General features: G+C 45.3%; 1 protein-coding gene across 4 annotated transcripts in view; it reads left to right on the top strand.

Annotated features, from left to right (window-relative positions):
* The window catches only part of LOC132341490 (ras GTPase-activating protein 1-like), a 125,875-nt gene extending 109,285 nt beyond the window's left edge, over nt 1-16,590 (top strand). For 2 of the 4 annotated variants that reach the window (XM_059873074.1, XM_059873073.1), the window contains one exon: nt 3,008-16,590. In XM_059873074.1, coding sequence (XP_059729057.1) covers nt 3,008-3,091 — 84 coding nt within the window. In that variant the 3' untranslated portion in view covers nt 3,092-16,590. The remainder of the gene's footprint in view (nt 1-3,007) is intronic. The other 2 variants (XR_009490242.1, XR_009490243.1) reach the window with 2 other exon arrangements.
* Nucleotides 16,591-17,831: the final 1,241 nt, after the last annotated feature.

Below are 17,831 nucleotides of genomic sequence, written 5' to 3'. Positions count from 1 at the left end.
TGCTGCATGCATTAGTATACATGCACCTCGGCTGGGCTTCTGATTTCACTGCTAACTCAAGTTACCACCCTTGGGCCTACTTCTAGACAGCCCAGCTGCATCCCTTTCCCCCTTCAAACTTAGTTTAAAGCCGTCTCAATGAGTTCTGCCAGTTCATGAGCTAAAATCCTTCTGTCCTTAACAGAGAGATGGAGGCCATCCAGTTTCAGCAGACCAGATGCCATAAAAGTTGCCCCATGATCAAAGAACCCAAAATTCTGCCTATGACACCAACCCTTGAGCCACTTGTTGATAATGTGGGTTCTCCTATTCCTTTCATCGTTTTTCTCTGCCACCAAAGGGACTGAGCAGAATACCTGTGCTCCTGCCCTATCAACCACTTGACCCAGTGACCTAAAGTCCTTTTTAATTGCCCTGATGTTCTTCTTTTCTGTCTCATCACTGCCAGCCTGGAGTATCAGCAGTGGGTAATAATCAGAGGGCTGAATCAGCCCAGGGAGTCTCTCGGTAATATCCCTTACCTGGGCCCCAGGGAGGCAGCAGACCTCCCTGTGGGATGGGTCTGGTCAACATATGGGGCCCTCTGTTCCCGTCAGAAGGGAGTCATCCACTACGACTACCCTTCTTTTCTTCTTGATGTTAGAGGTGGTGATCCGTCTGACAGATGAAGCATAATTGGGAGGCTCACTGGGCAGATCCTTTTTTTCTATGTCATCTGGCTGCCCCTCTAGATCCAGGGCCTCATACCTATTCTGAAGTGGCACCTGGGTATGTGATGGGGGTCAGGGGGAATTTTTATTACCTCCCTGAGGTAATAACCCATTTCCACTCCCCTTCATCCACCAGGTGTCCTCCTATTGCCTGACAATGAGAGGCATGGGAGTCCTCTGACTCCTGGTGGGCCTCCCTCAAGGATGGAAGGGCGGAACTCCACCAATCTATTTCCTTTTCAGTTTCCCTAATACTCCTTAGTCTTTCAACTTCCTCCCTAAGCTCAGCCACCAGGGAAAGAGATCATTCATTAGTTTGGGGTTGGTTTTTTGGGGGGGGGTTTTGTGGTTTTTTTTATTTGTTTAGTTTTGTTTTGTTTTTGTTCTTTTGGTTTTTTGTGGGTTTTTTGTCTTTAATTTCCAGGTGAATTTTTTAGTTTCTAGAGGAAGGAAGCCTAAACTCAAGAAATTACTGTCTCCTGGCAGTCTCTAGTTTTAGGATCTAGCTCATCTAATTGAGAACTAAACAGCTAAATTTACTTTCCTTAACTTTCTAGCACTACTTCATTTCTGCTTCCTAATTTATTATGTTTGTAAACAATCATGGCAAACTTCTCTAGTAAATGCTATAAATGAGTGTTCTGTTCCAAATAATTAACTAGTGTACAGTTTTTACGAAAACTTCTTTTTAAGAGGAAAAAAATCTGCATGACTTCATGCATTGTCTCAAAAAGTAATGTACTTGCCTATGGTCTACTAATTATGATGAACTTCAAGTTGCCAATCCTACTTATTGCACAGTAACATGTTTTGGTATGCTTGACTAGTATACTGTGCTGTGCAGGAGATAATTTAAGTACTGTTCCCTTTTTAATGCTAATGATTTGTGGACAGGGGCAGTTGTACTATGGAAAGCCTTTTGGTTTAGAGATGGTCTTCCTTACATTTAATCAGTATTAGCTCAAACTATTTCATGACTCATGTTGAAGATGCAGTTTAAAAAATAGTTCTTAATTTAATTGCTTCAAAATTACTTCTTGAAATCAGATTTCTTATTATTGTCATGGTTTGAAGACTGAGCTTCCTATATCCTGACTCTTTCAAGGCCTTAATTTAAACCCAAATAGATGATAAATCTATATGTCATCTCAGTAAATGTTGCTCAAATAATATTTTTTTTTTGCAGTAATGTTTTTTTTAAATAAGGGTATTACTGGGAACACTTATGGCAATTTTGCAGATGGCGAAAATATATTTGTATTCAATTAGCTTTGGCAGAAGAAAGATCAAGGAATTTAAAATAAGATAACACTACATTATAGTTTAAGAACTACTAAAATTTGCTTCTTCAGGGGCATATGAGAGGAAAAAATCAATCATGTTCAAGTTCATAATTCACAGCTACTTCTAGTCTTGACAAAGCAAAGATGATGGCTAGACTGGCAAGTCAGGATAGTAGAAGTTTTCAGTATTAAATATGTATTGCTTACAGATAAGGGAGAGAATTTCTTTCACAAGGCCTGCATCTGTAGCAGTTAAGGGTCATAAATGCGACACTGTTTTCTCAATACACTTATATTTCTACTTCAGAGGAGTAATTTCTCCTCATGGGTTTCCATAAAAAAACCTCCTGAATCTTTTTTCTTTTTTTCACCTATAAATGCCCTAATGTTTATCATCAACCTGTTGTAGCTAAACACAGTTCTACTATAATGAAAAAGTTATTGAACTCCTGACAGTGCATTAGCAATACTATTTCTCAGCCTGTTTTGTATGTTCAGTTGCATTTGTTCAAGTTTAATGACCAGGTTTTCAGAAAGTTAGAGGTTGCTTCTGCTTGTGCAGTAGTGAATTGTATTATCACCTTTTTTTTTTTCCCCCCACCAGAGTTATTTTCATGTTCTTGGCCCAGTTCTGCACTTTCACATGGGGAAAATACCCAAGAATAGATTTTTGGTTTACAGATTGTTATTAAGAGATAGAACTGTTTCATTTTCAAACTCTCAGGTTTAGTTGGCAAGACTTAATGGGTTTCCAAGGCTGCAGATAAATTGCATATTGCTGTTTTACAGTTGCCTTTTGAAGTAATGTCTTAGTGACTGTGAAACTGGAGCTGGGGAGAGGGGGTGTGAGGGCTGTGGATTTAAATATATTTTAAACTACCTAATTCTAAGTCTGGTATGTTAATGTTGAAGATGTTTCTCTAGCAAGATGGGTGTTGGTTTTTCTAGTTGCTAATGTAGGGTTGTACTGGGGTTTTTTGTTGTTTGTGTGTTTTTTTGTATTTTTTTCTACAGCATGTTCTTAAGAAGCTGTTGGCTATTACAGAACTGCTTCAACAAAAACAACATCAATATTCATTGTCTAATAACATCAGGTAGCAGCCTTCTACCTGAATTCTGCATGGATCCAGCATGTCTAACATGGCAACTTACACAGGTATCACTTTTTTTGCTCTTGCCAAAAATCACACACCCTGTCACATTCCCAGTGATGTGTGAACTATGCAAAAAAGAAAACAAAGATTCTGTTAGCAAATGATTGAACCAGCAGCTCTTTAAGCTATTTGTGCAGGATATTTGCACTTTTTTCCACTTGGAACCAGTTTTTACAGCCTCTGAGCCTTGGTGTACAGTTTACCTTTTGCAAAGAAAATGCTGTGACTGTAGTAACTTTGAAAATTATTTTGAACACTTGTGTCCTGGGGTGACTTTATGATGATTGTATCCCCATTGGTCTGTTTAGCCCATGAATAAGTTTTGCACCTTTAAGACTAGTTCTGAGAGGGAAGGGGGGGGGGGGGGGGGAGAGAAGAAGCACGCGGTTTGTTTTCAGAAACTGCACTCACTCCTCCACATTCCTGCTCCTGGACTGTGTTGTCTACAGACAGACAGACACCAGGACAGGGCTCTCTTTTGCTTTTTAGTTAGTTTTTAGCTAGCTGAGGCAGAGAAGTTCCCTAGACTCTAGTGTTTCTTTTTCTTGGAACTGTTTAAACCTGCTCTGGACTGAACACCCAGAAGAGCACCATCAGCTCACACCTGTGGCCCCCCAGGGCCTGGCCTGGGCTGTAGCATTTCCAGCGCTGGAGGGACTGATAGACTGAGTGAGCCGAGCTACAGTCCATGAAGGGGATTTCCTGAGTTTGTCATCTCTTTGGAGCGGCAAGAGGTTTTATTGTTTAATATTATTCTTTTTTTTTCTTTTTTTTTTTTTTTGTGCTGGTGAATGCTTTGCTTGTCAAATAAACAGTTTTTTCCACTTTTCTCTAAGGAAATCTTTTCCTGATCCAGTTGGGGGGGGCCACTTGAATTTGCTTTCTAGAGGAACCCCTTTGCAGGTTTTCTCCCAAATTTGCCCTAAACCAGGACAACCTGCAAATGCCAAAGTTTTTCTGTCTTGTTGGAAAAGAATTACCAACCGACAAGGAAAGATAGGCATTGTTTTGACAGCTACATGTAACTGCATAACATTTCTTACTGTAATTTCTGAGTGGTTACAATTATTATGATTTTGACTTTTTCAACCACTTAAACATGTATTTACAGTTTCCAGATTTTGACGGTTATGGTAAGAAGAATCTTTCCTATATACTTTTTATACCATGCTCTTTCTCTTGCTGGAATCACGTCAAAAGAATATGCAGAACGATTCTTGTCAGCTTTATTCTTAATGTGCCACAGATTCAGTCTAAATAATTCTTCCATCAAGGATTGTGTATCCATCCAAGCAAATCACAATGCTTTTTTAAAATGATTACAAAAGTGCACAATAAGAATTTAGTAAATTTATTATCACTCTATCAGACATGCATGCATCTATTACACCGTTTTATAGCATATATTGATTGGGCTTGTGTGTAATGTAAGGCTACCATGAATGTTATTTTTAAACTTGAAAAATAAGTTTTAAAATAATCAAGCTGCCAATAGATTCTCCATAGAAACTAACTTTGTGTTCAAGTAAAAGAACACTGTAAAAATGAAATTTGGATAACAGATATGGTTAGCTATTTATGTACTGCATATAAAATGCATTGATAAAACTGACTGTAGGTAAAGTTGCATTTAGGTATATGTTGTGGTTTGATGTTGCAGTGTGATGTCATAGTTTGTCTCAGGTATCCCGATCCTTCCCAGGTGCCAATCACCTCTCCTTTCCCCCACCCTGACCCCTACTGAGTGCTGTCTGTCAATCCTGTCATTCCAGAAGGGCATCGAGTGATTGGCAGAGTTCAAAAGATGCCATGCATCCCTGGGGGACCATTGGCCCACGCAGGTGCCCTTTCACCTGATACCTACCCTCCCTGCACCTGGTTGGTGGGATCCCTACCCCTTCCCGCCCCCTCTCCCTGGGGTTAAAAGAGCCAGCAACTACGCAGTTCGAGAGGTTCTGTTAGAGCTGTTACGGGATTCAGAAGCTTGCGGGTCAGAATAAAACTCTGGATCGAAATCCTCTAACAGAATCCAACTCCTTTGCCTTCACCTCACCTTTAAGCATCTCCAACAGAGGTAAACCGGAGCTCTGCATGTCTGGACTTGTCTCTAGCGTCCAGCTGCAGCATCCAGCTTAGCCAGAGGTGTCTCTGAGGTGAAAACACCGCAGTTGCCGCCTTTTGGTCAAGCAGCAGAGGCTAGTCAAGCCCGGACACGTCCCATCCGGCTATATTGGTAATATTCCAATATATTGGCGCCCAATGTGGGGCTGCTCCAATCCTGCAGCCCCGAGAAGACACTCCGGAGCTCCCAGAACCTCAAGAGAGACCACGCAGAGACTTTAAGGCAGCTTAGCGTCCACTGGAAGAGCTTTGACGGCATAGACTTGGGGACTTATCCCACAGAAGCCTCGGGGACATTCTGTGCCTCTGGAAAGTGCAGCTCCTTTTTGGTGAGCGAATTTCGAGAGGGGAATAGGGTAGCTCCTCCTGCCTGAGGAGTCCTATTCAGGTGAAGAGAAAAAACCCTGCCGGACCGCAACACCGACAGAACCGTTTTCGGGTGAGTATATCTGCTCCATAAAGGAGTAGAAGCTCAAATACAGTATCTGCCGAGAGATCTTTTCTTTTTCACTCTTTTTCAGAGCACATAAAGGCTGCATAGCCCTACGGGGTGAGACAGTGCGTTAAGCATAGCCCACAGCGGCGCGCCACCGCTGATTTTAGAACTTGCGTAGCAGCGAGTTTGCACGATGGCGCCGGCTCAGAGGAGCGGGGGGGCTCTCCCTGCCCCTTAACTTCGCAACGGCGTGGCGCCGGCTTGGCTTTCGGGCTTTCCCGCGCTGGCGGGGGGGCTCTTGGCTCGGCTTTCAGGATTTCTCGGTGCAGGGCAGCTACGGTTTCGGATTTGCCGCGCGGCACGGGGGGGGGGCTCTGTCTCCCCCTCAGCGCTGCGTGGCGAGTTCCGATTCCATGCCGCTGCCAACGGCACTTTTAAAATCAGCAAGGACTGCTGCGCTGTTTAGGGTTAAAAGTCTGCGTGTCTTCACTTCTTAACTGCGGTTTTTGGAAATCAGTAGCTATTTGGTTTTGTGTTCGGTCGGCAGGAGATTGTGCTGTGCCTTTTACATCTAAAATGTGCTCTAAGTTAAGCGCAGCACAAAAAGGAGTGTATTATCGGATTGTTGGAATTTTACTTAGTTGAAATGTAACGTTTTCTAAGGGAAAATTGAAACGGTTTATAAAGTGGGTTTTTCTACTCTTCCCACAAATTTCTCCTGAACAAGTCCACAATATCCAATTCTGGGACAAAGTAGGGCATGAATTGATAACCTTGGGAAAGTCTGGGCACACGTCCTCAGCTAAATTTGTGTTTTGGAGTTTACAAGTTCGATCAGTCTTACTCAAGCAAAGGGAAGTGGAGAAAAAGCCAAATGTGAAATGTACCTCTGCTCTTCCTGTTTCTCCCCCCCCCAGCCCTGAACCCTCTACCCCAAAACTTGGTATTTTAAAGAGAGCAGACTCTGCTCATGCCCAGGGAAGCCGGCTCCCTGAGCACCTTAAAATTCCTGAGTTCCCCTGTCCAAAATGTTCTGGCCAGACCGCGTGGAATTGTCCCCAAACCCCTGTGTCCCCTGCTCTGAAACCCAGAGCACGTTAGCTTTTCGGAGAGCAGTGACCCCCAAAATGGCTCCCAGACCCCAGGGGGCCAAGAAAATGGAGGATGCCACGTGGCACCATGCCATACCTGGTGTCCTTCTTCCCATGATTCCCCTAAGCATCCCAAAAATCCTTCCCCATCCCCAACCCCTCCTGATCTTTGTGACACCTTCCCTCCCCCCCACCTTACCTGCCACTTCCTCATCTCTGCTCCTCTACCCCTCCCTGGGGACGTCTGCCGACGTGATGTCACCAGGAGTCCCCGCCCCCTGCCAGCTCCCGTCCCGCGCCCTGTTCCCACGGTATCCCCGCCCCCTGCCCGGGTTCCCACAGTGGGGGCACGCCCACTGCTTGTCCCCATAGCTGCACCTGTGATCCCAATGCTTCCAATTCAAAGGATACGGAGCAGGGAACCGTAAACCCAATACAGGGTCCCACTTTCTCATTCCCCCTGTTACATATCAGCATACAGGGCAAGGGGGAGGAGCCCCAACTCCTGATTGGAAAGCTTTTGGACGAGAAATTATGAGAGAAATCTGCAAAGCACAAAGAGTATGGCCGACTTAGCCCATACTTCCATGGCCTTTTAAATTCCGAACTGGGTAGTACCACATGATTTAAAAAAGCTTTTTTCGTGCCTCATGACCTCTACAGAATTCAAATTGTGGGAATTGGCATTGAAACAACTGCTAAAAGAGGCTCTCCCAGACTTGCATGCTGATCCAAACACAGCAAAAGATACCAATGGCATGCCAATTACCATTGAGCATCTCTCCGGTGAGAGCCAGTGGTCTTTAGCCCCAATCCAAGCTGCAGTAATTCCTGTAAAAGCACTTGACAGTGTCAAAGATGCTGCTGAAAAAGCCTTCTTTGCCCTCCAACCTGAAGGCCCATTCGAGCCATATAGTAAGATCAAGCAGCTACCATCAGAGCCTTTTTTGAAATTTGTAGAAAGGTTAACTAGAGCTATTGAAATCCAAGTTAAAAAAGAGAATGCAAGGGAAGAGGTTTTAGAGGAAATGGCATTTACAAATGCAAATGAACAGTGTCGAGCAGCAATTTTAAGCTTACCTCTAGAACCCCGCCCTTCACTAAAAGATATGCTTCTAGTCTGTAACAGGAAAGTGCCTCTGATGAGTGTAGATGAAGATACCAGACCAAAGCTGCTGCCAAGACCACCACAGTAAATCGCCGTTGCCAGCCCTGCCTCCATTCCCTCAGCACAGTGGCACACCGGACAGCAGAGAACACCAGAAATGGTTGACGCCACAAAGCCATGACTGCTTTGCAACAATCTTGGGCACTGGAGTAACCAGTGCCCCCTGAAAAAGCAATTTGATGAATTTAGAAATGGCAGGGGAGGAGAACTACAAGCACTCCCAGGGGGTCAACAACAACAAAAAAACTGAAAAGGGAGCGCCGGCCTGCCAGGAGCACAGACACAAAAAGAGCAGGCCAAGGGAATGAGGGAAACAAAAAAGACCAAGCGCGCGGTAACATCCCTATTTCTCTAAGTGAAGCAGATGCTTCAAGGACCACTTTTGCTGATCCAGTATCAGATGTGACACCAAATAACCTTTGCTTTAACTTAAGCGAACCTGTTCTAGCCTCTATTTCTGTCAGTGAGCCTTTCAGATTGCAGCTGACAAAACCACTCCACCTGAAAGACACTGACTGGCATTTTGTCTCCGTAAACCCACAACAGCAGGGTACTTGGCACCAAAATCACTCTAAGTACATCCTCATTGGGGACACCAAACACACACCACAAGAGATAGAAATTGCTCCAGAAATGACAACATCAGATCCTGAGTAATTTGTTCTCAGGCTGCACTGTTTCCACCCACTCCTCTTTCTTCCCAAAGGACAAATCGTTGCAAAAGCCATCCCAGTGCCGAGTTTATCTGAAGGCAACTCAAGTTACCTTGAAAAACAAGGGCCCACAGTCCCCCAGGTCCAAGCTATTGGAAGGACAAACCCAAAATCTCGTGTAATGTCAGTGGGCGTGGGGAGTCAAAATGCATTGAGATGCTCGTAGACATGGGTGCAGACTGCACAGTGATCCCAGCACAGGACTGGCCAGCACATTGGCCTTTGCAAAACGTGGCTGGTCACGTTCGAGGTGTAGGGGGCATGCAATTGGCAAGGCAATCCAAGAGCATCGTCCAAATCGAGGGGCCAAATGGACAATTAGCAAATATACGTCCGTTTGTGTTAGATTATCCGGAACCATTGTTAGGGAGAGATTTAATGGCCCACTGGGGAGTCACAATTGATATTCCAGACTCCACAGGATTTTTGGGCAGCGGTCACTGAAAAGCGCCCTACCCAAAAACTGAATTGGAAGACAGACACACCAGTTTGGGTAGCACAGTGGCCGCTCAGTAAACAGAAACTGAAGGCGCTCGAGGAGCTAGTAGAAGAGCAACTGAAAAAGGGTCACATTGTGGAGACCACATCCCCGTGGAACTCTCCAGTGTTTGTCATCCAGAAGGCTGACAGAGATGGCGGCTCCTCCATGACCTCCGACAAATTAATGATGTCATTGAAGATATGGGCTCTCTCCAACCTGGCATGCCATCCCCATCAATGCTTCCCCCAAGATTGGAAATTAGCTATTACTGATATAAAAGATTGTTTTTTTCAAGTTCCCCTACACCAGGACGACGCTCCGCGTTTTGCATTCTCAGTCCCTACCATCAACATGGAAGCCCCGATGAAAAGGTACCATTGGAAGTTCTTCCTCAGGGACTAAAAGTCTTGCCATTGATCTGCCAGTGGTATGTCTCTTCCCTGTTGTCCCCAGTGTGTGCAGTCACAGAAAAGGCCATCACCTATCATTATATAGATGATATCCTTGTGTGTGCCCCAAATGATGACTTACTCACCCACGCGCTTGGCCTAATGATCAATGCATTGATTGTTGCAGGGTTCGAGCTCCAGGAAAGGATAATTCAAAAGATGCCACCTTGGAAATATTTGGGCTTAGAAATTGGAAATAGGACCATTGTTCCTCAAAAATTAGAAATCAAAACAAAGACCATGACCCTTGCAGATGTCCACAAATTGTGTGGGTCTTTAAATTGGGTAAGGCCCTGGCTGGGTCTGACTAACAAAGACCTTGCCCCTCTTTTTCAATTTATTGAAAGGGGGAGAGGACCCGAGTTCTCCTAGGGCTATTACCCCAGAGGCACAGAAAGTTCTAGAAAAAGTTCAGACAGCAATGTCCACAAGACAGGCCAACCAATGTCGCCCTGACCTGCCATTCAAATTTATCATCTCAGGTAAGTTGCCATACCTCCATGGAATCATTTTCCAGTGGGAGGAAAAACAAACACCTAAGGCAAAGGAAACACCTAAAAAGGGCCAAGACCAGAGGGACCCTCTCTTGATCATAGAGTGGGTTTTCCTGAGTCACCAAAGGTCCAAGACAATGACAAAGTCCCAAGAGCTAGTAGCAGAACTGATCCGGAAAGCTAGGACCCGGATCAGGGAGTTGGCAGGGTGTGACTTTGAGTGCATTCACATTCCAATCGAGTTAAAATCAGGCCAAAATACTAAGAAAATATTGGAACAATTGCTTTGGGAAAATGAAGCGTTGCAGTTTGCTCTAGATTCCTACTCAGGACAAATTTCTGTCCAGAGGCCTGCCCACAAAATTTTTGAATAAGAAGTTCAATTTACTCTGAAATTGAGAAGTGTTCAAAGTAAGAGACCTTTAAAAAAGGCTCTGACTGTCTTTACAGACGCATCTGGGAGATCCCACAAGTCCGTTATGACTTGGAAGGATCCTCAAACCCAGCAGTGGGAGACGGACATTGCTGAGGTGGAAGGTTCACCTCAGGTATCTGAGTTGGCTGCAGTTGTTAGGGCCTTTGAAAGGTTCTCAGAACCATTCAATCTGATTACAGACTCTGCATACATGGCAGGAGTAGTATCCAGAGCAGATCAAGCAATACTGCAAGAAGCGTCTAACATCGCACTTTTCAAATTGCTCTCAAAACTTGTAAAGTTAGTTTCCCACCGAGAGCAACCATTTTATGTGATGCACGTCAGGTCACACACCAACTTGCCAGGGTTTATCACTGAAGGCAACAGAAGGGCAGATGCCCTTGCTGCGCCTGCAGAGATGGCTCCTCTCCCAAATGTTTTTGAACAGGCAAAAATCAGCCACCAGCTTTTCCACCAAAATGCACCTGGCCTAGTTCGTCAGTTTCACATCACTCGAGAACAGGCCATAGCGATTGTGGCCACATGCCCCAATTGCCAACAACATGCACTCCCTACAATGAGCGCAGGAGCAAACCCAAGGGGGCTGAACAGTTGTGAACTATGGCAAAGAGATGTAACACACATACAGTCATTTGGACGGCAAAAATATGTCCGTGTTAGCGTAGATACCTTTTCTGGAGCAGTCTATGCCTCTGCCCACACAGGAGAATCATATCCTGATGCCATAATGCACCTCCTACAGGCTTTTTCTTTCATGGGCATCCCCAAGGAGTTGAAAACTGATAACGGGTCCACTTACAAATCCAAGGAATTCGAGAGCTTCCTGCAGCAATGGGGAATAGAGCACAAGACTGGCATCCCCTTGACTGGCTCAAGCCGTAGTAGAAAGGACTCAGAGTCCTGGACCAGCAACATCAGATCCTGAAAGTGGAACCTCCCCACATCCGGTTGTCCAGGGCACCGTTCACAATCAATTTTCTGAATTGTTCCTTTGACAGCTTAAATCCGCCCATCCTATGCCATTTTGGGGGGAGCAGTCATATGTTGATGAAGGAAAAGCCTCCGGTTTTAGTAAAGGACCCTGAGACTTGGAAAACGGTGGAACCTTACAAATTAGTTACTTGGGGTCGTGGATATGCCTGTGTGTCCACCCTCTCTGGTTTAAGGTGGGTTCCTTCCAAATGGGTAAAGCCCTATGTTCCCAAAGTCTCAGAAAAATCTGCTGAAGCGCCCCAGGTTGCTAATGCTGCCGGTAGAAGAAAACGCCGTGCGCGTTCTCTGGAAGAAATTCCATTTAAGCCTCCCATCTGGAATAGTTTGTAATATATGTTTGTTTTAAGTTTCCTTTTACCGGTTTAGATCCTGCAGTTCGTGTGCAGTCTCGAGACACCATGAGACTGAGCCTGCTCCTCGTCCTACTTGCGATCATTTCTCCAGCGATCTCCTGGATAGTCCCTCAGCCCAAAGCGAATGTATGGACCACCTTGGCCAAAGCCCTTGGACAAGACCACATTTGTCTCTCCACAGCGACAGCCTCTGACCCCCTGTCAACTTGCCTGGTGGGAGTTCCCTTTAAATCCGCAGAGTTCCCAAATTAAATGTGGAATGCTTTAAATGAAGTTAACTCACTCGCACCTCCTCCTGGTCGCTACCCTGCTGACAATCCTTTACTGTTTCGGCAGCAGTGGGCAAGACAGTTACCGGTGCCAAAAAGGGAGCCACAAGAATTCCATCTCTTAGGCTCCATGAATGCAACCTTTTGCATTCACTTTAAATTCAATTCCCACTTACCATATCATGAAGCTAAACGAAATACCTATCCTGACCCTAGCAACCCACACTACACAGACAAAAACTGGTGCAAAAATTCAGTCCCAGTCATGCACTCGTTAGGTGGTGATTATAAGCCCCGTGAACTCCCAAAAGGGGTGTTTTTAATATGTGGAGACAGAGCATGGGCAGGTCTCCCCCCTCGTCTGCTCGGAGGTCCATGCACCTTCAGCAAGCTGAGCCTGTTTACCCCAAATTGAACAAATCTAATGCATTGGCAGACAAAAAACAACACACATACATTGGCTATCCAAAAAAGAGAACTAAGGCAATTAGACCCTGACTGTAATTTGGAAATTGTTCACTGGTCCAGACTTAAGGCCACCGCAATTACAGTCCTTCTGCCGTGGATCTCGGCAGCAAAAAGCATGGGAGAATTAGGCCGATTGGAATGTTGGGTTGCAAAACAGGCAAATCTCACTTCTACTGCCCTGAGTGACCTCTTATCAGACGAGGAAATTACCAGGCAAGCCACCATTCAAAACAGGGCAGCCATAGACTATCTGCTCCTTCTGCACAACCATCGCTGTGAAGAATTTGAAGGTCTCTGCTGCCTCAACTTGTCATCAAAAGCAGAGAACGTCCATGCCACGATTGACAAGATGAAAACCATGGTGACAAAATCAAGAGAGAAATGGACAACTGGATGAGTGGACTGTTCAAAGGCTGGGGAACTGTTGGGCTGGTTGGGATCCATTTTGAAAACTGTGGTTTTAGTACTGTTTTAGTTATTGTTATTGTAGTTGTTAGCATGGTTTTTGGGCTGATCAAGCGCATAGTGTACAAGTTAATTTGAAGCTCATCTCCCCCTCCTGAAGTCTACCATTTGGAAGCCCTTAGCGCTCCAATGGATGACATGGAATCCTCAGTGGAAAACAGTGACCCTCCTGAAGAGGAGGAACCAATTTACCCACAGTGGTTTGGCAAACCCAGTCCTCTTCATTTTAAACAAAACGAGGGGGAGATGTTGCGGTGTGATGTCATAGTTTGTCTCAGGTATCCCGATCCTTCCCAGGTGCCAATCACCTCTCCTTTCCCCCACCCTGACCCCTACTGAGTGCTGTCTGTCAATCCTGTCATTCCAGAAGGGCATCGAGTGATTGGCAGAGTTCAAAAGATGCCATGCATCCCTGGGGGACCATTGGCCCACGCAGGTGCCCTTTCACCTGATACCTACCCTCCCTGCACCTGGTTGGTGGGATCCCTACCCCTTCCCGCCCCCTCTCCCTGGGGTTAAAAGAGCCAGCAACTACGCAGTTCGAGAGGTTCTGTTAGAGCTGTTACGGGATTCAGAAGCTTGCGGGTCAGAATAAAACTCTGGATCGAAATCCTCTAACAGAATCCAACTCCTTTGCCTTCACCTCACCTTCAAGCATCTCCAACAGAGGTAAACCAGAGCTCTGCGTGTCTGGACTTGTCTCTAGCGTCCAGCTGCAGCATCCAGCATAGCCAGAGGTGTCTCTGAGGTGAAAACACCGCAGTTGCCGCCTTTTGGTCAAGCAGCAGAGGCTAGTCAAGCCCGGACACGTCCCATCCGACTATATTGGCAATTATTCCAATAGTTTGACATTGGCCCAATGCAAGGTACCCATGAGAATCGCTTGCTCACCATCCTCTGCTACAGCTGGGTGGTGGAGAAAAGGAAAAAAAATTTACAAGTGGTTCATGAGTGAGATAAGGACTGGGAGAAAAAAATTCAGGGGCAAAACAGGCTCAACTTAAGGTTGCAAATTGAATTTATTACTAACAGAATCAGAGGAAAATAATGAGAAGTAAAATAAGCCCTTAAAACACGTTTTGCGCCCCAGCCCCTCCCTCCTTCCCCTTTGAGGCCATGGGGTCCCTCCCATGGGAGACAGTTCTCTGTAAACTTCTCTGGCATGGGTCCACTCTCACAAGCAGCAGTCCTACTGCACTTGCTGCAACATGAATTTCCCCCCACGGGCACATAGTCCTCCCAGAACTGCGTGGGTCTCTCTTTGCACGGGGTGCAGTCCTCCAAGGACAGGCTGCTCCAGGATGGAAGCAAGGGCTCCTCTCTCCACTGGGTCTTCCACTGGATCACAGCCTCCTCCAGGCATCCACCTGCTCTGGCATGGGCACCTCCCCCATGGGCTGTGGGTGGATCTCTGCATTCCCTGTGGATCCCCATGGGCTGCAGGGGGACAACCTGCTTCACCATGGTCTTCACCATGGCCTGCAGAAGAATCTCAGTTCCGGTGCCTGAAGCACCTCCTTCTCCTTCTTCACTGACCTTGGTGTTGCTATGTTGTTTTCCCTCACATATTTTCACCTCCTCCTCTTCTTTCGCTAGAAGAAAAACTGTGTGTACTTTGTTTTGATTTTCTTCTTAAATATGTCATCACAGAGGCATTACCAACCTCTAATTGTCCCAGTTTTGGCCAGTAGCATGTCCATCTTTAGAGCCATCAGGGATTGGCTCTGCTGGACATGGTGGAAGCTTCCAGCAGCTTCTCACTGGACCCATCTCTCTGTGGCCCCCCCCACTACCAAAAACCAGGCCGTGCAAAAACAATACAGTATATATAAAAAATTGACACCATTGCATATTTCCTAAAACAGTGTGTGAAAATATTTTTGTAGTTTACCCCTCACCAGCAGCTTAGGCACCACACAGCTACTTGCTCAGATGCCACCCCACTCCCACCCCTACAAAAAAAAAAAGAAGGCGGCACAGAGAAAATAGGAAGAGCAAAAGCAAGCGAACTCAGGGCTTGAGAAAGATGAAGAAAATAAAACCAGAACAAGTGATGCAAAGGTTATTACCCATCACCTTCCAGAAGTAGACTGATGTTCAGCCAGTCTCTGAACAATAGCTACCTCCCTCCCCACTCCCGCCCCAAAAAAGGAAACCCTCATCCTTTCCCTCTAATTCTATTTCTGAGCATGACATTATATGGAATGGAATGGAATGGAATGGAATGGAATGGAATGGAATGGAATGGAATGGAATGGAATGGAATATCCCTTTGGCCAGTTCAGGTCAGCTGTCCCATCTGTGTCTGTTAGGGAAATTGGCCTCATCTCACACTCAATCAAGGAGTTACATTCATACCATCCGAGACTTCAACTGTCGGAACTCAAGACATTCCTTTGGGAGTCCGGAGTTTCCTGAGACCCTTGCCAAGTTATGTGTATTATCTAATTGATTTCTAATTGCTGTCATTTTACATTTCCCTATGCAATTGCATAGAGACTGAAACAGCTGATCAATGTTTTATTTTCATATCAAGACCCATTCTTCACCTCTGAGATTTTGAGAAAATCCTCCAGTCTCTTCAGAGACGTAGATTTGTTTGTGTTTTAGCAAGTACAAAAGTCCAAGTGAATCTCAGTGAAGAATGTGAAACTCCATCCAGTGCAAGACAATGCTGACAAGAAGCGCAAGCAAGAAAACGCTGACCATTCCATAAGCAGAAAAGAAGATGTACAGATGTAGACTGCACAGAAATTCCAACCCTTGTGCTTTGCCCACAGAAGACTGTAGACTTTGAGTCAATTCATGGGTGTAAGAATCAGTAGTGTTGTAGAATTGTTGTTAGATAATAGCCTGTTATATTTTAGTAAAGCTTTTAGTTCTCTTGTTCATTGTGCCATGCATTCTTTTGTGCATACAGCAAGTTGTGAGCCAAGTTGCTGAAGAAGTCTTCTTAGTGCAAACAGAAGGGGGAGATGTCAGAACTCAAGACATTCCTTTGGGAGTCCGGAGTTTCCTGAGACCCTTGCCAAGGGGCTCGGAGACCCTGGCACGCAGCCCAGAACACCAGCGGGTTCAATTACGAACCACGGAACAACTTACCACCTTTACATGAAGAGATAAAAGCCACAGCAGTTTAGATAATATAAAAATAAAGTACTCACAGGGTGTAAATGTAAGTTTTAAGATTTTTAGTATAGGAGTTTCTAGTGACAAGATGGAGAGATTTGAGCGTGTCTAGCCTTTCTTCTTCTTCTCTACCTCCATCTTGTCTAGTGATGTTAGCACTTTTAGATTAGTCTAAAGTAGAAACTCACTGTCTAATATAGATGATAAGTATTAGAAAATAATTGTAAATATTGTACACGTAGTTGGTAGTATATAAAGATAACACCGCCCTGGGAGTAGGCGGAGTGCCTCTGACTGTCCTGCCGAACGAATCTCAGCTAGACAAAGAGAAAGAATTTTATAGATAAGATAAATAAACAGCCTTGAGACCGAAAAAATTAAGAGCTCTGACTCCTTCTTTAAGCACCGAGCTGAAAAAAGAAACTTTCGAACTTTTCTCGGAGTGACTCTGACCAGCTAGAAAGAGAGACCCCAGCATTCAACCACTAGGACTTTACAGTCCGTTTATGATGAATGGCTCCACTGAACCAGTGGGTACCCTGTGTTGACTCCAGACACACACACTCACACGGACATTTTCCCTTTTGGTTTTACCCTAGGTTTCCCCAAGCAGAGTCTCAGGCAGAATCTAGCAAATTAGGTTATTTGGTACAGTGATGAGATACAGCTTGAGCTGGGTGCCTCAGGAGAGGGACCTTGAACAAAGAAATCCTTGGGCAATTATACCCTTACAACCCTCACCCCTTACGTGACAGTTCAGTCCAACAGTAATATTATGGTATGGGGTAGTCTTGTTCTTCATTGGGTCTGCTCATTGTCTTTAGGTGAACCCATTTCTTCTCTTACCTCTAAGGCTGCATCTTATGCTGATAGGGGTAGTTGCCTTCCTTGCTTCCTTATCTTCTGGCTCAAACTGGCTCTGGGGCCTCCTTTTACTTAAGTAGGTAAAAGTTCAGTGTATCTTGGTGTAAATTCACAGTGCTCAGCCTGAGGCTTCAGCACATCTAGTTACTAATGCTAAGTAAGTTACACTAAGCTACTAGTTTTCTTTATTTCTTTACAGTGTCCCTGCCAAACTTCTTACTCACTCCCCAGCCTATTCCCCAGTGGGAGGTAGCAGCCAAGAGGGTGCGGAGCCTAGAGCTGTGTGGTTGTGTCTAGGTTGTTATTCTATACCATTCACATCGTCGTTGTGGGGTGGAAATAAGGGACTCACTTCCGGGAAGGGACGGGGGGGGGGGGGGGGGGCGTGGCTATGGGTGGAAGAAAAAGGTGCCACATGAGGGGGTCGTTTCCATTTTGTTCCTTTTTCCAGCAGAGAAAGTGGCGAATGGAGCGGTGGGGTGGTTCTGGTTGCAGTCATGTCACCTTGGGTCAGACTTAGTGAGCATTTTTGCATGTAATCACCCTTTCATACACTGTTGTTATTAGTATTGTAGCTGTTACTGTTCATTTTCTTATCTCGTTGCTGTTTCCAGTAAATTGTTCTTATCTCAACTCAGAATCTCCGCCTATTATCTCTCTTGAGGGAGTGAAGGGAGGAGAGGGCCTGTGTGGGGCTTAATTTCCATCTATGCTTTAAACCATGACAAGGAGGTAGAAGAGGCAAGAGTGAAGC

Source organism: Haemorhous mexicanus, chromosome W, assembly GCF_027477595.1.
Source record: "Haemorhous mexicanus isolate bHaeMex1 chromosome W, bHaeMex1.pri, whole genome shotgun sequence".
Classification (NCBI taxonomy): Eukaryota; Metazoa; Chordata; class Aves; order Passeriformes; family Fringillidae; genus Haemorhous; species Haemorhous mexicanus.
This window is presented reverse-complemented; position numbering and strand designations above follow the sequence as displayed.